The 20,349-nt window shown below is 41.3% G+C and overlaps 1 protein-coding gene across 1 annotated transcript in view; it reads left to right on the top strand.

Moving 5' to 3' along the window:
- exoc6b (exocyst complex component 6B) overlaps nucleotides 1–19,425 on the top strand; it is a 131,288-nt gene extending 111,863 nt beyond the window's left edge. The window contains exons 21-22 of the mRNA XM_031734737.2: nucleotides 11,736–11,848; nucleotides 15,370–19,425. Coding sequence (XP_031590597.1) covers nucleotides 11,736–11,848; nucleotides 15,370–15,496 — 240 coding nt within the window. The 3' untranslated portion in view covers nucleotides 15,497–19,425. The remainder of the gene's footprint in view (nucleotides 1–11,735; nucleotides 11,849–15,369) is intronic.
- Nucleotides 19,426–20,349: the final 924 nt, after the last annotated feature.

The following is a 20,349-nucleotide window of genomic DNA, read 5'->3' as shown; positions in this document are numbered from 1 at the left end:
TAAAAAAAAAACCCCAAAAAACCAACCACGGCAGGATGTTTGTATGTTCGTTGTTACATGGTTTGAATGTAAAACCTTTTATGTGTTTTTGATGATAGATCATTATTCACTTTAAAGCAAAAGAACAAAAAAAAATGGCTGCCAGCCATATTGGCTTCACAAATGTGATCATTTAGTGCTGTAATGCAGAACTGCCACACTCCCAATCTATGGGTCATATGCAGACTTTGTGCCAAACTAATAAACCCACTGCACAAATGACAACATGTCATGACATGTTTCTTTTTGTGTAAATCATGTGTAATCACGTTTTAATGTTCACATTTAATGAACCATCCATTCACAAAACTGCCTAAGAGGTGTCTTAACGTTTTAACCCTTAACAGCCTACTAGGAGTAACCCTTGAAGTGGCTTCTGTCATATTTCAGGCCTGCTTATAGAATAAAATGAATAGGTTTGCACCAGACGTTAGTGAGGGTGGTCTCTGCCGATTCAGGTACACGTGGAAAAACCTGGAAACTATTATAATGCTCTTCAAACCATGTCTTTATTGATATATACCGAGGTGTCAAAACTCATCATTGATGTTACAGGGGAGGTCGTCGAATGTTGTGTGTGTGGTGAACACTGCTGAATTTCCTTCTTCACTGGTATTAGTTTAAGTCTGTTGAGCATTCGACGAGGAGTTAAGTGCTAATGGAAAAGGTTGGAGGAGGACTCTAGTGTAGCAGGTGGACTCGAAGGCACCTGGACTGGGACTTCTTTCAGGTTCATGAATTTAATCTTTCATTCAGGAGGCTTCTTCCTGTCTAAAGATCCATGGCTGAGCCCCTGTGAAAGTAATGACCCACACCTCCATGCACACCATGTGGGTCGCACGAGCCATCACAACGAGATTACAGGGTGGGGTCCTGGCTCTCACTTTCAAAGGGACAACTGGGCTATTAATGCAGTTAATGCTGCTTTATATCCGGAAGTCGGGTGCCAGCGGCTGAGAGTGACATCACTCCCGATTTGAGCACATTCCAGTAATACAGCACTAAAAGCAAGGATTTGTTCTCCTCTTAGCAAGGTCACACAAGTGACACAATGAAAATATTATGAAGTGCTTCATAATAAAAATGCTTAATGTTAAATCATTATAACAAAAAATACACAAAAGCAAGTTTAGGAAGAGAAGGTTTGAGCTTTTTTGTTTTTAGAAGAGGAAGAAAGTTTAAGAGTCTGGAGGCTGCTGCTGCAAAAAGGTCTGCTTCCTTTAGTTCTCAGCTGCACGGCCAGCAGACCCTGATCACATGACCTTGAGGAATTAGACATTTTAGCGAGTTTGCTTAAACAAATGAACGATGAATTACAATAAATGCATGAATGACAATCTGCAGTTCAGACTGAGACACAGTGACACTTAACTTGGGAATATTTCTTAAGTGACAGAAACAAGAGACAACCAGAGATTGAACATGAGGATCGGTGCAAGCGTCACCAAAAGTCACCCCAAAGGTTTCTGATCACGTGCATTGCTACCATCTCGGATTGTGGGGTCCGTGGGGCTGCTTCCAAATTCTGCTCCACTTCTGACCTTTAACCCTAAAATCTGGTGCAGAGTGGAAGCAAAAAATACAGATTGTGTCAGGAAGAAAGCAAGGAGCTGAAGGATGACAGACAGCTGCTGTTGTTTTTCATGCTGAAGGTAAAAACTGCTTCCTCGACAGGACGACCACCGTGATGGGCAGGTGTCGAGATGCTCCCTCCTTATTTTCTGCCTCAAACAGCCAGCATGTCCTCGCCTCCTTTTTCTCTTCTGTCTGACCTTAAACATACTCCTGACGCACAGACCTAACTGACAGGTGTGGGGGTGGTCTTTGTGTGCTGATGGTGACCTTTGAACTTTGAAGTGAAAAGAGGATTTAGCGATGAAGCTGGTGATGGACAGGTGTCAAAGGAAACGGTTTAGCCTTGGAACAATTTGAAGCATTTTCTCTGCTTTGCTAACCTTTGACCTTTTAATCTGCTGAAAGTAAAATGTTAGATATAGATAACAAAAAATTAGCCGCATTGTTTTGATTTTCTTTTTCATGTCTACCGGCACCCAAATAGTTTTGCCAGTTCAAACTTTTTTTAACATATCTAGATATAACAATTAGATGGTTTTTTTGTGTTATTTCAAAGAAATTATTTTTAAAATGTAATTATTTGAGTTCTTGCAAATTAGCATAGACCAGTCAGGGGGTTGCTGGTTCAATCCCTGGCTTCCCCAATACCAGTGCGTCATTCGGCAGGATATTGAACTCTAAATTATAGAGATATAGATAAATATCTATCTAGAAAGAGAGAGAGATTATATAGTGCTGTGAAAACGTAATTGGTTTGTTAATAATCAAATTTTTTTGGAAAGCTTAGTTTACTTTCACTAGCCTGACTCAGGCCTAATTATTGCCCAAACTGTTGAATCAATAAATTACTTAAGTAGAACCTGTCTGATAAAGTGAAGCAGGCTAAAAGAATTCAAAAAGCAACACATCATGCCATGACCTAGAAAAACAACTAAGAAACTAAGTCATTGACATCTATCAGTCTGGAAAAGGTTATAAAGCCATTTTTAAGGCTTTGGGACTCCAATAAACCGCAGTGAGAGAAATTATCCACAAATGGAGAAAACGTGGAACAGTGGTGAACCTTCCCAGAAGTGGCTGACCTACCAAAATAAGGTCAGTGTTCACAATTCAACAATAAGAAAGAGTCCGGCCAAAAATGGTGTCCATGGGAGAAAACCTCTGCTAATTAAAAAGAACACAGAGGTCATCTCACATTTGCCAGAAAACTGATGATCCAAAGTGATCCAAAAGAATTTTGGACAAATATTCTGTGGACAAAAGTTGAACTTGGTGGAAAATTTGAGTCTAATCTAGTTTAATTCTAAGGTAAAACCAACGCAGCATTTCACAGAACATCATACCAACAGTCAAACATGGTGGTGGTACTGTGATGGTCTGGGGCTGTTTTGTTGAATCAGGATGATGTGCTGGATTTGATGGAACCATGAATTCTGCTCTGCACCAGAAAATCCTCAAGAAAAATGTTCAACTGTTAGTTTGTGTCCTGAAGCTCAAGGACACAAACTAACAGTTTGTCAGGACGGTGATCAGAAACGCACCAGCAAGTCCACCTCTGAAAGGCTCAAACAATTGAAATGAAGAAGAGGCCTAGTCCAAGACTAAAGTCGGTTTGAGATACTTTGAAATGACCTCAAACAGGCTGTTCATACTCAAAAACCCTCCGATGTCTCTGAGTTGAATGAAGAGTGGACCAAAATTCATCACAGTGATGAGACAAAGGAAAAAACAGTTATCACAAATGCTTGATTACTGTTCTCTCTGAGAAGTGTGGCACAGCCAGTTATTAGGTTTAGAAAGCAAGTAGGTTTGGATAACTGTTAATAAATGTAAACATTATTTAAAAAACATATTTTGTATTTACTTAGGTTATCTTTGTATAACCTTAAAATGTGTTTGATCTGAAACACGTGTGACAAATATGCAAAGAGATATGAATTCTGGAAGAGGGTAAATACTTTTTCCCAGCACTGTACGTGCAGCCTGGATGCTAATTCCACTTTATTCCTGTAACAGGGATCTCAACAGGGCCGCTCTTGCTTTTAACAGCACTTCACTGGGAATAAAGACAAGAGTGATCTCACATTGGGTGATTGACAGCTGAAGGATGGAGGCGGTAGATTTGGATTTCGGAGATGGACGGGTGCCAAAAGGGCTGCTTTTCTTGATAAAAGCCCGGTGCACTTTCCCTGCTTTTAGCAACCTTTGACCTCTCGCCTGTCAAATTTTGAGGGGCACAGAGAGCTAATAGAGCTTTGAGACGAGTCCGTACAGGGAGAGGGAGTAAGAGATGTGAACTGAAGCTTAAAGAGCAAGGGATGAAAAGTTGGGAAGCATTACTTATTATCCAAGATGGTGCATTTTTATTCATTTTCCTCTCCCGTGTAAAGATGAATGATACTAAGTTCACACCGCTGGGTCACAAATTTGTTTTCTTCATAGCCGAAACATTACATAATCACAACCTAACTGTGTGTGTGTGTGAGTGTAAACATGATGAATTCTGGGTGACCCTGACGTTTGGCCATTAGCAACGGGAACATGGCAATTCCCCAACGGTCCCAAACAAATAAATCCTGCCCGCAGCCGGAATAACCATTAACAAGTCTGCTAAACACTGAAGAAGAAGAGGAGGAGGAGGGGGAAGAGGGGAGCGTAGACAAATCTACGGATGGTGAGGGGAATCGAGGAAAGATGGAAAGGGGGGAGTGTACGGCTCAAGTTAACTTGGGAGAAAGAGAGACGGGAAAAGATGGGGATGGATGTGAGGAAGTTGAAGCAGCAAGTGAAAAGTTTGAGGAGGTAGAGAGGGCTGAGAGAAGGGGAGGAGAACACAGGGAGAGTGATGGGGAGAGTAAAAAGGTGGGTGAAGAATGGAAGTTGGGTTAAATGAGGAGGATGAAAGAGATGGAAGTGAGAAAAGCTGGTGAGGACACGAAAAAAGGAGGGATAACGAGGGAAAGAAAGGATGGAGAGCATGGAGTTTGTAGAAACAGATGAGAGAGAGAAAGGGGGGGCAGAGGGAGGGAAGGGGGTTTGTGGGTGAGGGATTACGAGAAGTAAAAGAAGCCCATTAGTGGAGAAGAAATGAGAGAAAACAAACAAGAAATGTGAGGGCAACACATCACTGTTATTCTGCCCACCCCCCAGAAGAATAAGAGGAAGCAATAATCTGTGTGTGTGTGAGGAGACAGCAGCGATAGCGTGGGGGAGGTCACAGCGAGGTGAGAGAGGGAGAGCGAGACGGAGAGAGAAGTTCAGCTAGAGGTGAAGCGAGAGACCTGCCGTTTTCTGTGTGTGTGTTTAGGGTGAATCAAGGGTCAGGTGTGTGTGTGTGTGTGTGTGTGTGTGTCTGTCTGTGTGTGTGTGTGTGTGAAGGACCTGCTGGCTCGCGTGTGGCTGGTTTTTTGGGGGGTTTTTTTGACAGCCCACACCCCCCCACCCACCCACCCACACGCACTTTTTTTTTTTTCTTTTTCTCCGTCTCTTTTCCATTTTCATCAGTCTTATCTGCCTCCTACTCCTGCTGTCCTCCCTTCTTGTTGAACTTCTCCTACTGTTCGTGCCCTCCACTCTTCACTCCTGTGTCACCCCCCTAATCGATGTTTGGGTTAGACTTTTTTTTTTTCCCTTGGTGCAAATTTGCAAAGAAATTGTGACGTATAAATAAAGTTTGTCATCCAAACTGAGGTTCACTCAAAAACTTTCCCTGCTGCCCTGATTTCTCCCTTTTCTTAATTTTTATCCCTTTTATCCCACATTACTGCTCTTAATTTTACTCAGATCAGCACCTGAGGTACCAAAGTTGAAGATAACAAATAGCCATAATTTTACGTGTGCACCCAAATGCTGCCCTTCCTCACATGAGATGTTTTGCCAAAAAAAGGACACAGCTGTTAATGTTCGGATGAAGCTAAAGGTTTGTTTTTGCAGTTTTTTTTTCCTATCTTGTCTGTGATGCTCCCCATACTCATTTTTCCTTTTGCATTTAAAAGAATACGAGTGGAAAACTAAGAGACTGAAAAATGAAGTTAAGCCAATTTAGCTGAGTTTTACTTTTATGGCACCAAATAACAACTATAGTTGCCTCAAGGTGCTTTATATTTTAAGAAAAAGACACAAATAATAGAGAGAAAACCCCAACAGTAAGATGACTCCCTATGAGAAAGCACTTGGTGATAGTGGGAAGGAAAAACTCCCCTTTAACAGGAAGAAACCTGCGGCTTGGGGAGGGTCCTTACCTTACAGTATACAATTGCCAACGAGGCCACAGTTTCATTGCTTTCAGGTCAATCCCTCATCATGTCCAGTTTCAAACACACGAACGCAGCTGCAGTAAAAACCCTGAACTCAAAGTTTGAAGGGTTGAAGGGACTTTGCTAACCATGGGTGATCTTGTATATGGTCTGTGGTCCTGTTCTTCTCTCCTTCCTAGTCCTCTGCAATCCTCATGCCTAACGGGAAATTTTGTGCAGGTTTATTTTCCTTTTTATCTCTGATACAAAAAAGAAAGTGGGTGGGAGAAAAAAGAAAGAGATAAAGGAGGACTGATGCAGAGCATGATTGCAGAGTGAAGACAGTGATTTGCTGTCAGATAAAATGAAAATCTCACGGATCTCAGCCAACAGCTTATCCATCTATGGATGCATGGTGGCGTGTGTCTTCTTTGCTGTGTGTGTGTGTGTGTGTGTGTGTGTGTGTGTGTGTGTGTGTGTGTGTGTGTGGCGCTTTGGAGCGTTACTTCCTGTAAACAGGCAGCTAAAGTATGTGTGTTTATCCCACATGCTTTTACCTTGTATGTTCCTCAGAAACAAGTACAGATGTGCCGTGTTTCTGAGCACGAACCTCATCCTCCAACACCTTCAACAGTAACTTTGAACCCAAAAAAAAGCCTTTTAAACATCTGTGTTAAAGTGAAGAATGGTGCGCATGTGGTCCCCACAAATACAGACGTACAAGCAGTGCAGACACACACACATACACAAAGCAAGGTGCGTGTGCACAAATAACTGGCTGCACACAAGCAGATGGAAACATCCTGACAAACAATATTATAAAATACTGAAACAGTTTATGTGAACACTGTGCACACACTTGTATCGGCACCTAATCATCAGATAATATTTGTGCTTTAACCGCCCTCACTTGTGTGTGTTTGTGTGTGTGCATGTATGTGTGTGTGTGCGTGTGTGTGTGTTTGTTTATATGGGAGGATTAGCAGGTCAAACCTCGGCCGTGCAAGGGTGAACTCGGGGACAAAGTAGAGAGAGCTGAACGCAGAAGTGAAAGGACCAGAGGGTGGAAGGAAAGGAGCAGAAAGCAGCGATAGGAGACGCTGGGAGGGGGTCAAAGGAGGGAGGAAAGGAAGGGGGGAGTCCAAAGGAACCGCCTGTCTTGCGAAGCCAGGTTGAACCATTTGAGAAAATATTTAGGATGTTTCCTGTTTTCAGGAATAACTCTGAGGAGGTGAAGTCAGGTAGAAGTCGTGACCTTTAAAAAAAATACAGATAAAGATGCATCTTCAAGGAGTACTTTCACTTACTACACATATGAAGTGAAATAATGATAATAACTTTATTTTTGTATGGCATTTTCAAAGCACAGTGACAAAGTGCTTCATATTTTAAAAAAAGTGTCACATTCATTTCAACATGCACACTTTCATACACACAAATAGTTTCAAACTACAGCACAAAACAAAGGAGAACGCTTAAAGAAAGGCTAATCAATAAAACTGATAAATCATATAATCAGCTGACCTGACAGGCTGAGGAAGAGAATAAATATTTATTTTAAAGCAATCAGTTTTGGTGGTTAGCTCAGACTAGTATGACTTCTTGGTACCTGCCGGTGGGCAACGCCTCCTGATCCAATTACTTTATAGCTGTTTAATAGCTCGGTGACACACCCAGGCATGTTAAAGCAAAACTGCCCTTAAAAACTTTGCGCTCACAAAATTCACTATAATTTAATAATAATATAAAGCAAATGTGTTTCGCTTTACTTTATCAGATTGGTCAAATTTGTCATCACAGCCCGCCTCATGATGTTTTGGTGTATTTCTTTATTCACTCTCAAGGTGTTTACACGATTGTGAGCTTCATAAAGTGCTGTCAGCTTTTCTAGTCTGTACTTCTAAAAAAATATGCTCCATTAAAAAATAATTAGGAAAACAAAGTAATAATGAAACCGAAAAAAAAATGGAGTGTTTTTAAATAATAAAAACTGAACTAAACCTGCTCTGGAAATAAACGTGGCGTGAATTCAAAACAAGGCAAAAGCAATGCTTAATTGGAAAGTAAATACACTGTAATAACTCAGTAATCCCACAGCAGTCTTCAAATTCTGGGTCTTTATGAAAGGAAACTTCCACGTGTCTAAAGCACGAGCGGCTGTGGCTCAGGAGGTGGAGAGGCTCGTCCAGTAATTGGAAAATCACTGATTCAATCCAGTCCGTATGTTGAAGTGTCCTTGGCCAAGATAGTCTTAAGTCTGTGTGTCAAAGGTAAAGCGCTGTATGAATGCATGTGGAGTCGTGGCTTATGGTGGTCTGTAAGGCGATCTATTTTACTACTGATTGAAGCAGGCACTGTTCAGCTGATATTCTTGTCTTTATTGGTTTGATTGTATGAGTTCAGTTTCCAGATAAAGAAGTAACTGAACACCCAGTGAATTCTCGTTTCGTTTGGGCCGTTTTATCACATCGCAGAGATGTAGCAACTTGTTACATTATCCACTCACATTTTTAAGTCAGCGAGTTCATCGACTGGTCTGGTGTTAAATACTGTACAGACATGTCCAAGTCTAGTCAATCACAGTGTTGTAATGTTTAGAAGTTGCTGACCACGAATGCTCTGCAGTTACACGAGTTATTTTATTAATGTACAGCAGCAGTTACCTGTCGGTTGAAAGGTGTTACAACACCACCAGTCCGTTACCAGGGCCACGCCCCTTTCTTCCTCAGTCAGCGATGTTAAAGAACAAGTGGTGACGTTAATAGATGTCAGCAGCGCGGTGTGGTTCTGCAGGACTTTGATGCAGACGATGATTGTCGACGATTGTCGGCTATGTCAGCAACCCCGCTCCGCAGATGCATGGAGATGCTAGCCTGGAGAAAGGTACAGTTTACTGCTGCTAGCACTGTTTATATTAGCAACGCAACCTGCTAGCTAGTCTGACACGGTGCCGCACGCACCGCAGCAGCCATCAATACTTAGGTGTGATTGGATTGCGTGGGCAAGAAGACCTACCTCTTCCTGACCACCTCCTCTTTGTCTGGGTGGACACCAAGGCGTTCCCAAACCAGCCCAGAGACATAAACTCTGCAGCATCTTGGGTCTGCTCCAGGGCTTTTTTTAGGACAGAGTCTGGAGAGATCCAGAGAGTATGACAGCCTCGGCTTCTTTGATATGTTTCTTAAATCAACTGTCCTGCTGCAGGAGGGTGCTGCCATCGGGGAGTGCATGGGGGGAAGGGTTCTCAGTCTCCAGCAGAGGTTAGCTAGGCGGTTCATGTCAAAAATAACAACCAGCCGCACTATATGAAGTTTTCACCGCACAGTTCAGTGGTACAAAACCAAGTTGCTAAGTGTGTGCAATCTAATGGGGTTAAACTCAGTGGAAGACTGAAAGCACATCCATGACAGCTCGACGTTCTGATTATACAAACACAAAAATGCGTGTTGGATTTAATAAATAGTGTCTCCTGGACTGGAGTATAAAGAAGAATTAAGAAAAGATAAAGGATCCTCAAGGGAACTAGTAAAAATCAATCCTATGTACAATAGGGACTAACTGGATGATTAATTAGCGATTTCATGCAGGAGTTTCTGTGAGGTGAAGCACAGTTCTCGTAAACGTTAGGACCACAGTTATAGATGTGAATACTGAGAAAGCAGCAGTACAAGCCAGTGACTTTCACAGATTCTTCATTTCACCTAATTTCTCTCGTGTCCTCTGTCATCCGTTCCGTTTTCCCCGGTCGCCTGCCAGGGCACCTTCATCAGCTAACTCCGGTCTATCCCCTTCTCTTAGTCTTATCTATCCATCTTCATCTGCCCTTCCTTTACCCTCTCCCTCTTTCTGTAAGCGCTGTTATCCATTCCTCTCCATCTGTGTCTCCTTCCATCTTTACTCTCCCTCATTTTCTCTCCCTCTTTCCTCACATGTGGTTTTGCTCTCCATCCCTCTGTACTCCATTCCTCCACCTCCTCCTCTTCTTCTCTCATCCCTCGCTCACATATGGTTTCTCTCTCTGGATCTGTGTTTGGTGTTACCCAGAGTTCACTGGGGCTCCCTGCTCATATGTGTGTGTGTGTTTTACAGACAGAGATAGAGAGACGGCGTGTGTGAATGTCTGCAGGCTTACGGGTTTGCCTGCCTGGGCCTGTTTCTGTGTGTGTGTGTGTGTGTGTGTGTGTGTGTGTGTGTGTGTGTGTGTGTGTGTGTGTGGTGAGGTAGAGTTCAGCAGGGCAGCGGCAGGTTATGCAACTGTTTGAAATGTGGGCCATTCCGAAGAAGACTCAGCCTCTCCAGCTTGTTGCTTTTCTTTTCTTTCCCTAGACCCGTTTGCCGTTTACTTTCTTGGCGTTGTTGCTTTTATTTACCTAAATGTAAAAATGCCTCCATGTGGGGAACTTAAAAGTTTCTTGAGACAATTTGGTCATTTTTTTAAGTGCTGAAAACATAAACATCCGCATTAATTTGGCACAAGCTGCAAGTGCCAGAACTTGATACTATTTCCTTTGGAGTTACCAGGATTTCACAAGTGGTTACTCATATAACATGCGGACCAATCTTCAACACAAGTGGCACTTGTAAACAAGCATAATCTAAAGCATTAATGCACAAACAAATGTGCTTTTAATGTTCTTATTAATTACACTGAGTAATAACTCGCAGTGCACGCTGGACGCAAACAGCACCGTCATATAAGGTTTCCTATGGCAACTAAAGGGAGCTGAAAGGAATTTTGGACCATTTCTCTGTTGGTCTCTTCGGTTCATCACGGTTTTTGAGCAGTCTTCAGAGGGGTGTACTACCCAGCGAGATTAACCTAGAACCCCATCTGTGGGGTTCTAGGTTTTGTTGAGCCAGAACAGAGGAGCTCCAAACATGGTGATTCCACCATGCTTCACAGTTGGGATGAGGTTTTAGTGTGCTAATGTGGAGTTAGTGTGCAGTGCTCTTTATTAGTGTCAAATATGTAGATTTTTTTTTCACTAAATGTGAGATAGAAAATGTGGAGGCAGAAATTTTGTACTCAAAACTGTTTTCATAAGTTTTACAGCTTTTCCTGCTAATAAAGACCTCCCCTTATAGCTGTTCATACGCCACCAAAGTAATTTGGTAATACATAAATAACTAAATGAAAGACATTTAATTATTTATGTTTTCAAATTATACTTTCTTCTATAGAAATAAATTTTCTATACTGATTTCACAGTAAAAATTCAATAAGAATCGGACTTTTACTGTGATATAACAAAAACATTTTATAATTACAGGACAGTCGGGTCAGCATAGAGGAGCATTTCTAGTTTTTGAAAGTTGCAATCGAGACGTGATCGCACCTGCCAGCCTTTTCCAAGGAGAGCACAGTTGGTGTGATTTTTACAGCGAGCTGCACCTCTATAACAATCCTGTATTTCTGAGCATACCTAAGGAATCACTCATGTCTGATATACTAACCCAGTGGCAGAGTTGCGACAGCAAGGTCGTGATGAACGTGATCATCACTGCTGTGAGTGAGGGGGTAGTGTGGGGATGCCAAGCTGAGCAAAGAAGCCCAGAAAAACTGTGAGAAGTGTGGTTATGGACGCGCCACACATCTGTTCACAAGACAAACTTTTGGCTCTGAATCCATCTGGGTACATCGTGGTTGTATAAAACACCACATATTTATCTTCAAAGCTGGTACAGGTTCATATTTCCCTGGTTTTTGAAGTGGGCGCCAGCTGTTACACAACATGTTGGTGGGTTTGTGAGTGAATCAGAGATCTGCTGGTGTTTATTTCATCACTGCTTAATGGATAATTTATCATCTCCAAAATCTGAAATCTTCCTATGAGTAAAACAGAAACACTCCCTAAATCTCACGTTCTTCCTCTGACGTTTTTCTAGTTACTGGATTTGTTCACCCAGTGGGATTGGTCAACCTACCTGGCTGATTACGGCAAACCCACCTGCAAATACCTGAGAGTCAACCCACACACTGCACTGGCACTGCTGGAGAAGTGAGTAGTAATTCATCATAATGGGATTCACACATTACTGTTCATCTATTGTTCTGTTGCCTCATTTTTGGATGACTCAAATCCTTGTTTTGCCATTAATTGACCAAACATTTTCTGATTCCAGCTTCTTAAATGTGAGAGTTTCCTTTATTTCTCAGCTTTATACTACTGTTAATTTCATGTTAATTAATCTCACAAAAAAAGTTGAAGCCCTCACTTTAAGTTTTATGAAATTTTCATAAACTTCATTCTATTGATAAAACGTCAACGTTTTGGTTAGTTCGCCCCACACAAAGTTCTGGGGCTTCACACATAAAAATTAAAACCCTGCCTGGCTCAAATTTGGCTGATTTCCTTATCAAGGTCTGCATCACATCCAGCATGTTTGCAGTTGTAGATCAGTGGAGGTCCCACTCTGAGCTTGAGCACTTGTGTGTGTGTGTGTGTGTGTGTGTGTGTGTGTGTGTGTGTGTGTGTGTGTGTGTGTGTGTGTGATGGATCGCCCTCAGTGTCCCAACCCAATTTTATTTTAGGGGAGAGGATTAAGTTTCTTGGAGCCAAATCTGGATTGTGCCTCAGACAACTCCAAGTTCTACAACAGTCTGATCCAATTGTTTATTTTTTTTTTTTTTTTTTTTTTTGTAGTTCGCAAACCTACAAGTGTCTAAAAAGAAACAAATTTAGCATCTCATCCTGTACCCCCAACATCCTTTGTGTGATTCCTTTGTGGTATTTCATAGGGCACCCTAGTTCTCACAACCAGCCCTTGTCCTTGATATACAAGTATTAAAGTCAGGTTGGTTTTACACAGAAGTTGATGTTTGTCCGGTTACAGATGTACATGTGGTGGAAATGGGATCAGACAGCAGTGAAAGTTGCACAAGGAGATGACCTGGAAGGGCAAACTGATGATTTTGCCCCCTTCCTGATTTCCTGGGCGGATGTTTTTGTTTGCATTTTTGTAACACGTACATTTTTCAGATCATCAAACAAATGTTAACATTAGGCAAAGATAACCCACTACAAAAATACAAAATGCAGTTTTAAAATGATGATTTCATATATTAAGGAAAAAATTCTATCCAGATCTACCTGACCGTTTGAATACGTTAATCATGAACCAACTTTGAGTACCCACATGTTTTGGAAAGCTGAGTTTAGTTTCACACACCCACGCCAAATTACTGCAAGAACTGTTGGATCAAGAAATCACTTAAATAGAACCTGTCTGACGAAGTGAAGTGTATTAAAAGATCTCAAACACCAACACATCATGCCGTGACGATCTAAAGAAACAGCTGAAAAACAAAGTCATTGATGTCTGTTAGTCTGGAAAGGGATACAAAGCTATTTCAAGGCTTTGGGATTTCAGGAAATGGTGGCGAACCTTCCCAAGAACACAACGGCAACTCATCCATGAGGTCACAAAAGAACCCAGAGCAACGTCTAAAGAACTGCAGGCCTCACTTGTCTCAGTTAAGAGTTCATGATTCAACAATCAGAAAGAGACTGGAGCAAAGTTCCAAAGACAAAATCGCTGCTGACCACAAAGAACATAAAGAGTCGTCTCATATTTGCCAAAAAAACAGACTTTTGAGAAAATGTTCTGTGGACTGACGAGACAAACTTTTTGTAAGGTTTGAGTCCCGTTACATGTGGTGTAACACAGCATTTCATAAACAGAACATCATACCAGCAGTCAAACATGGTGGTGGCACTGTGATGGTCTGGGGCTGCTTTGCTGCTTCAGGACATTTTGCTGTAATTGATGGAACCACGAATTCTGCTCTGTACCAGAAAATCCTGAAGGAGAATGTCCAACCATCAGTTTGTGTCCTGAATCTCAGGCTCACTTGGGTTATGCAATAGGACAAGGATCCAAAACACATCAGCAAGTCCACCTCTAAAAGGCTCAAACAAAATGAAGAAGAGGCCTGGTCAAAGTTTGGACTTAGGTGAGATTTAGATGCTTTGGCGTGGCTTAAAACACAGTGTTCATACTTAAACCCCCTCAATGTGTCTGAATTAAAACAATTCTGCAATGAAGAGTGGACCAAAATTCCTCCACAGAGAAGAGACGCATTGACAATTAACACAAATGCTTGATTGTGCTGGCCCTGGCAGCAACAACTCCAGTCAGTTATTAGATTTAGGGGAACAATGACTTTCTCACAACCCATGTAGGTTTGGATAACGTTTTCCTTTAATAAATTAAATCATCATTTAAAATTGCATTTTGCATTTACTGTGGTTTTCTTATCTAATGACCTGAATCATGCAAGTATGACAAACATGCAATATAAATTGGAAACGAGGAAGTGGGCAAATACAATGTATGTTAATGGATGGATTTTGGGTTTGTGGGTTATGCAGAGCTCCTTTAATGAGAAAGCCAACATCAGATCAGTGGAAATCTAGCAGCATTCCTACATCAAATCTCATTTGAACTTTTGAACTTCATCCACCTTTTCCTCCATCTGCTCTTTTCTGTCTCCTGTCCTCCTTCATGTTCTTGACAGGTTGTTTAAGCCGTGAGTATCATCTGTGTGTGTGTGTGTGTGTGTGTGTGTGTGTGTGTGTGTGTGTGTGTGTGTGTGTGTGTGTGTGTGAGTGTGAGAGTGAGAGAGAGATGCTTGTTTGAGGCATGTACTTACACCGAGACCAATACTCGGGTTTACTAAAGCTGTTTACCTTCTTCCTTTTAAAAAAGGGTGTGTGCAATCTCACCTTCCGTATTACTCACTCTCACACATCCTGAGAACATAAACTCATGTCGTGATGATACTGATGTTTATCGCCATGGCTGTTAACCATAGGATGTTATCGCTACAACACCACCCGCATCCTGTATCTGTGTACCATCAGTGTAGGGCCTGATCATAGAGCTCGAGCTGATATGAAAATAGGGAAGATAACCACACACACAACCTGCATGAACTCAAAAAGTTATAATCTGACTTTGTGGATCACCGCCTCTAAAAGCTTTCACACAGAAACCTGAAAGTAAATACACACTTTTAAGACTTGAGGCAAGAAACAAAAAAAATGCTCACACACACACAAAGTCATGTGTTTTCATTCATTGTGCGGCAGATCACCTTAATTTGGGACAGCCTTTTCTCTTCAGATAGCCAAGCCTGGTGGTCTCTCTTTGCCCATGAGGAAGCACCCTACTGGGGTTAGTCTGGTCTGCTGGGCCCCGAACTTCCTGGAGGTCCATAACACTCCAGTGTTCTGCTACAAAATACAAAAAAAAAAAAAAAAATACATGCCGAGATGCACATGTGACAATGATGGTTTTTTCTTCTCAAATAGGTGACCTTAGCAGGGATGTGTGCTTGTTCTGAGCATGCTCGTAAACTTGTGTTTACCTGATTGCATGAAATGAACAACCCAGTGAATATTGATCCTTTTTGGTCCCTGATTGATTTCTTTAAAATCTTTTTTATTTCTGCTTGGCTCTTCTTTCCTCCCTGTTTATTCCTTTGCCCCCCCCAACCCACCCACAATCCCATCTCCAGGATGAAGGAGACGAGCAGGAAGAACAACGTCTTCGCCCAGTTCAGAAAGACGGATAGAGACAGGCAGAAGCTCATCGACACCGTCATCAAGCAGCTACGCAACCTCATCGCGCAGCACCACACCTAAAGCAAGCCACACAATTGGCCAACAACCCCACGAGGCTGATCTATGCACCTTAAGTTAAAAAAAAAACTTCAAAAAGCAACAACAAATTAGGCAGTCTAAAACTGGAAGAAGCACACCGGATGATAAGCTTGCAGTCTGATTAGAGTTAATGGTTACATTTTGGCTGAAGACAACCATGTAAGAAACTGTCCAGAGTAGCATGTTAGCTGGAATGACATCCTTTTAAAAGCAGTGTTGTACATCCTGAAAGTTCAGTTTTAATCCAGCCGTCTGGATCTGGTTAGATAACCATACAGGCTTCTCAAAATTTAATTCCATGTCCACACGTCCTACCGACCTATAAACAGAAGTCTGGTGCCATGTTATATTTTTCTTTAGTACAGAAAAAGATCAAAACGAACAAACTCATCTTTCTAACACTGTTTACTCGTCTATTAGAGCCATTTGCAATAAATGGCGGAAACCTGCTGAGCCTTCTTTTTTTAAAGTTCAATAATATTTCCCACTGATTTCCACCAATTATCGTCTCAGTAGTTAGAAAAGGTGTCAGGAGGTCTTTAGTTACCAAACGATAGATTAAAACTTTGTCGGTTTTGGTCTTTTCATGGTATTCGTTGATGAGGAGGAAATGTAGGAGCCCATCGGCTATTACGTGACAATTTTGGCTTCAAGCTTAATGTTTTTGGGACTTCTGTTGTAGCTCTTCGATATCTGGGCCAAGGCTTTCTGTTCTCTGCCCCAGGCATTGTTTGCAGTCCAACAATTAAGGCTTAATTGTCTTCAGACTGTTTGGTCAGTAGAAACAGAAACCAGAAAACTTCGATCCATCTATTTTCTGCAGCTTATCCAGGATCAGTCATGTGGGCTGCAGTCTAAGCAGAGACACCCAGACCTCCCTCTCCTCAGCCAGCTCCTCCAGCTCTTCTTGGCTGACACTTTCGTGTTCCCAAGCTGAGAGACAAACTCTCCCTCCTATCAGATAGCTCAACCATCTCAACTGGCTCCTTTCATTGTAGAGGAGTGTTTGTTGAATGACCGAGCTCCTCAATCTGTCTCTAAGAGAGAGCACAGACAGCCTTTGGAGGGAGCTCATTTCTGCATGATCGCCTCCTTTCGGACATTTTCTGCAGGTCATGGCAGCAGATGAGGGTAGGAACAGAGACTGAACAGTAAATTAACAGCTTTGCTTTTACAGTTTCAGAAAAGTTATAGTACCAATATCTTCTCCTAACACAAAGTATATTCACAAGTTTTTTCCCTGGCTCTGTAACCCCAGTTACAGAGAACTAGTGTATTTTCTTTGGCTCTGCCTTAAACCTCACGATGTTCAAGAAAAAATCTACATCATCACCAACTTCTGCCTTTAACTGGACCTGATGTTCTTCAGCCTGGAAGGTTTCTGACTTTGGTCTCTTTAGGAGCACAAGTGATAATGAAATTGATCATTTCTCTTTTATCATGCAGCTAAAAGGAAAAAAAATGTAACGTTACAAATAAATCTACACCTGCTGTCATCCACTGCTCTCAGATCAAATGTTCTCCATCATCTTTGAAGCTTGAAAAATGCGTTTCCAGTTGCTGGATGGTTGCTATCGATCCATTTGTGGGTCTACGTAGTGGGAATGAGAGTTAATTTTGGCTTAAAAGTTTTGTGAGGGAATTGTGTACAAGAAACTTTGGCTTTAATGTCTTCCGCATCACTCTCCGTCACTGTGGCGTGATAACAACGCATTGAATGTACATCACAGAGGGTCGCCTCCCATGGCTGAATGTCTTTCTGTTTTTTTTCAAGGTTGTGAAAAAGCTGGAAAAGCACTGAAAACAAAAACAAGATATTAGTGAAAATGAACAGAATGTTACTGCCTTTATCTTCTAACAGAAGGGGGGATATTGGCGCAGCTTGGTAACCCATTTCCCCTCTTAGTATATACAACCTGCAGACACTTGAATCTTGATTTGGCAACCTTATTTCCTTTGGTAGCACAGTGCATGTTGGGGGATTTAAAGGTGTGTGTGTGAGTGATGGTGGTGGGGTCTCCCAACATGGCAACGCATTCCCTGTACATTTTAAGTGAAACTTGATTTGGAATGGAAGGGACATCGCTTGGGTGTTTTCTTTGTTGTAATGTATTACAAAAACTAGGTCTTAACGGTGGGGGGGGGGGGGGTAATGCTCCAACATTGCAACTTGCTATAAAATGTGTAGTTTGCTTGCCGCGTGGTTTGGAAAGATTTGTATATAAACCGCTGTAGACAGATGTGTCTCTTCCATGAACATATGCCAAGCTGTGTGTGCGAGTGTGTGTAGTGCGGCTACTTTTACACGCAAGCTTAAATAACTGAAGCACAATACTTAATTCCTTTCACACTAGATCGTCTTTGAAACTAACGGGGGTCTTTTCACTCTTTGTATAACTTTTCTTTCTTGAACTCGGGTGCAATAATGACATTGGAAGAAACTGCAGCAGGTGTGCGTGTGTGCGCGTTAATCATATAGGGATTATAAATAGGGATTTACAAAGGGAATGCTAACCTGGTGTGGGTGGGTGTCTGAAGGGAAAAAGTGTCTTCCTTCCCATGCTCATGAGTGTGTTGTTTCACTTGTGCATGGCAGCACTGTGCTTTTTTCTTTTTCTTTGTTTTTAAATAGTTTTTTAGGTTTTTTGATTCATTATTAGCTGTGCATCTTTTTTGGGGGGATTGTTTTTGTTCTTGTTTGTTTTTTTTAGAAAGGGAACGAGGCCGTCGTTATTGAATGTGCCTTTTGCTGTATTTTGTTGTTTTTCCTGCCAATAAAGCAGCCGTGTGCAGCTGTGGTGTTTGGACTCTGGAAACACTTCATTCTTTACAAAAAATTAACTCAGAATCTGCAAAATCTTTCCGTTTTTTTACAGTGTGTTTTTGTTCTGCTTTCTTTTCTGCAATATTATTTATAATGCTGTTTTGAAGCTTTTATGTTAATACCCTGGACTTACACAGTTTATTATGATCACAGTGAAGACTGCTTTGCATTTTCTAAATAACTGAAGGCTATTTTCTTTTATTTAAGACAGCTGGGCATCTACTAAATTCACAAAAACTACCTTTATTATAAAAAACATTTTTCATAGTTCTAAGAGATCTGCAAAACATTTCTTAGTATTCCTAATGTAATTGCAATAGACTGTATGTAAAAGATGAACATTGCCACTGTGGTACCACCTCTTGATTTTTGGACTAAGCATTTTAAAGCATTAATATTTTAGTTGTCACTATGTTGGGGTTTTTTGGCGTCACATAGCTCTTTTTTTCCCAGCTACTAGGAGTGCTAAGCTAACAGCTAATGCTAGCCAGCATTCATAAACAGAGAGATAAATAATACTAAAAAACAGAGTAAAAAAAGGCTTCACTCAAACTTCCGGGAAACCTTACACCACACAGCAGGTCATAATATATGTCAGATAATTTCATTAAAAATACATCAGAAAGCACAAACACCGTGGAGAGGTGCAGTTTAGTCATTCAGATTAGCTGAGGTCAAGCCTAGCTAATCAAAGTAGACAAACTTTAAACCTTACCGCTATACAAAGAGAGAGTTTAGACAAATGGAAGTCTATGAGTGACCTTCTAGACTGAGCCTTAAGTGGCCATTAGAGGAACTGCTGATAGTTGCTTGATGTTTATATTGTTTAATTTAAGACATAAGAAATACATTTTTGTGTTAGTGCCACTGTCCCCGTTTCAATTTAAAACTCTCTTGGTATCCAGAGTCCACACACTGCAGATGTTGTTGCTAATTTGTTTTTTGGTTTTTTGTAAAGCAGATGTTGTTATTGAGACTCTGTACACGCTGTTGTATTAAACCACTAATGAATGAAACAAAATACTAATAAAATTATGACAAATGCCAACAGATGAATATGGAATAAATGAAAAACTGTTGAACATTTTGTTCGCTCAAGTTTCTTCTGTCGCTTGAAGCTACATAATCCTTTTTACCCCTTAGATGTAAAAAGGCTGATGGGGGTTGTCTCCCTGCCGTGCAGGTAGCGTGGACAACCTACTTTGGGAACTCAAGAACAAGGCGACGTAGCATTTCCAAATTGATACCTAGGTCCATCTATTAGGAGTCTGAGGGGTGACAGTGATAGGTGCCAGTATTAACGAAACTGTTTGTTGACATTCCTTCAGTATATAGTCATGTGTTATTACAACACAACAATCTCCCCAGGAGTGTGCAATGCTCAGCGAAACGAAAATAAAAAATTGAAAAAAAAATCTGCATCTCAGACTCTACAGGCTTCGATTAGCAAGTTAAATTTTGAAGTTCACGACAGTGCAGTTAGAAAAAGACTGAAGTGTGGCTTTTTGGACGAACTACCAGGACAAAGCCTCTTTTCTCTAAGGAGAAAAAAAAAAAAGATTGCAAATCTAAAGCTCTGCTGCCAAGTTTCATCTGAACAGACCACAAGACTTCTGAAATAATGTCCTTTGGACTGATGACACCAAAGTACAGATATCTGGCCATCATGCACAGCACCACGTTTGAGGAAAACCAGATACCTCATACCAGCTGTCAAGCATGGCGGTGGAGGTGTGATGATTTGGTCTTTGTTTTCAGCCACTTGGCACCTTGCAGTCATTGAGTCGGCCATGAACTCCTCTGTATACTGAAATATTCTAGACTCAAATTTGCAGCAGTTTGTCTGACAGCTAAAGCATGGCTAAGTCATGCAACAGCATAAGCACAGCAACAGATCTATAGCAGAATGACTGAAAAAAGAAGAAACCTGATGGAAATGCTGCGGTGGGACATTCAGAGAACTGTGCATAAATTAACCTTAATGAACTGAAGTGATGTTTTAAAGAAGAGT

The sequence above is a fragment of the Oreochromis aureus genome, linkage group 3 (assembly GCF_013358895.1).
Source record: "Oreochromis aureus strain Israel breed Guangdong linkage group 3, ZZ_aureus, whole genome shotgun sequence".
Lineage (NCBI taxonomy): Eukaryota > Metazoa > Chordata > Actinopteri > Cichliformes > Cichlidae > Oreochromis > Oreochromis aureus.
Note: the sequence above shows the minus strand (reverse complement) of the source record. Positions and strands in the feature narration are given on the sequence as shown.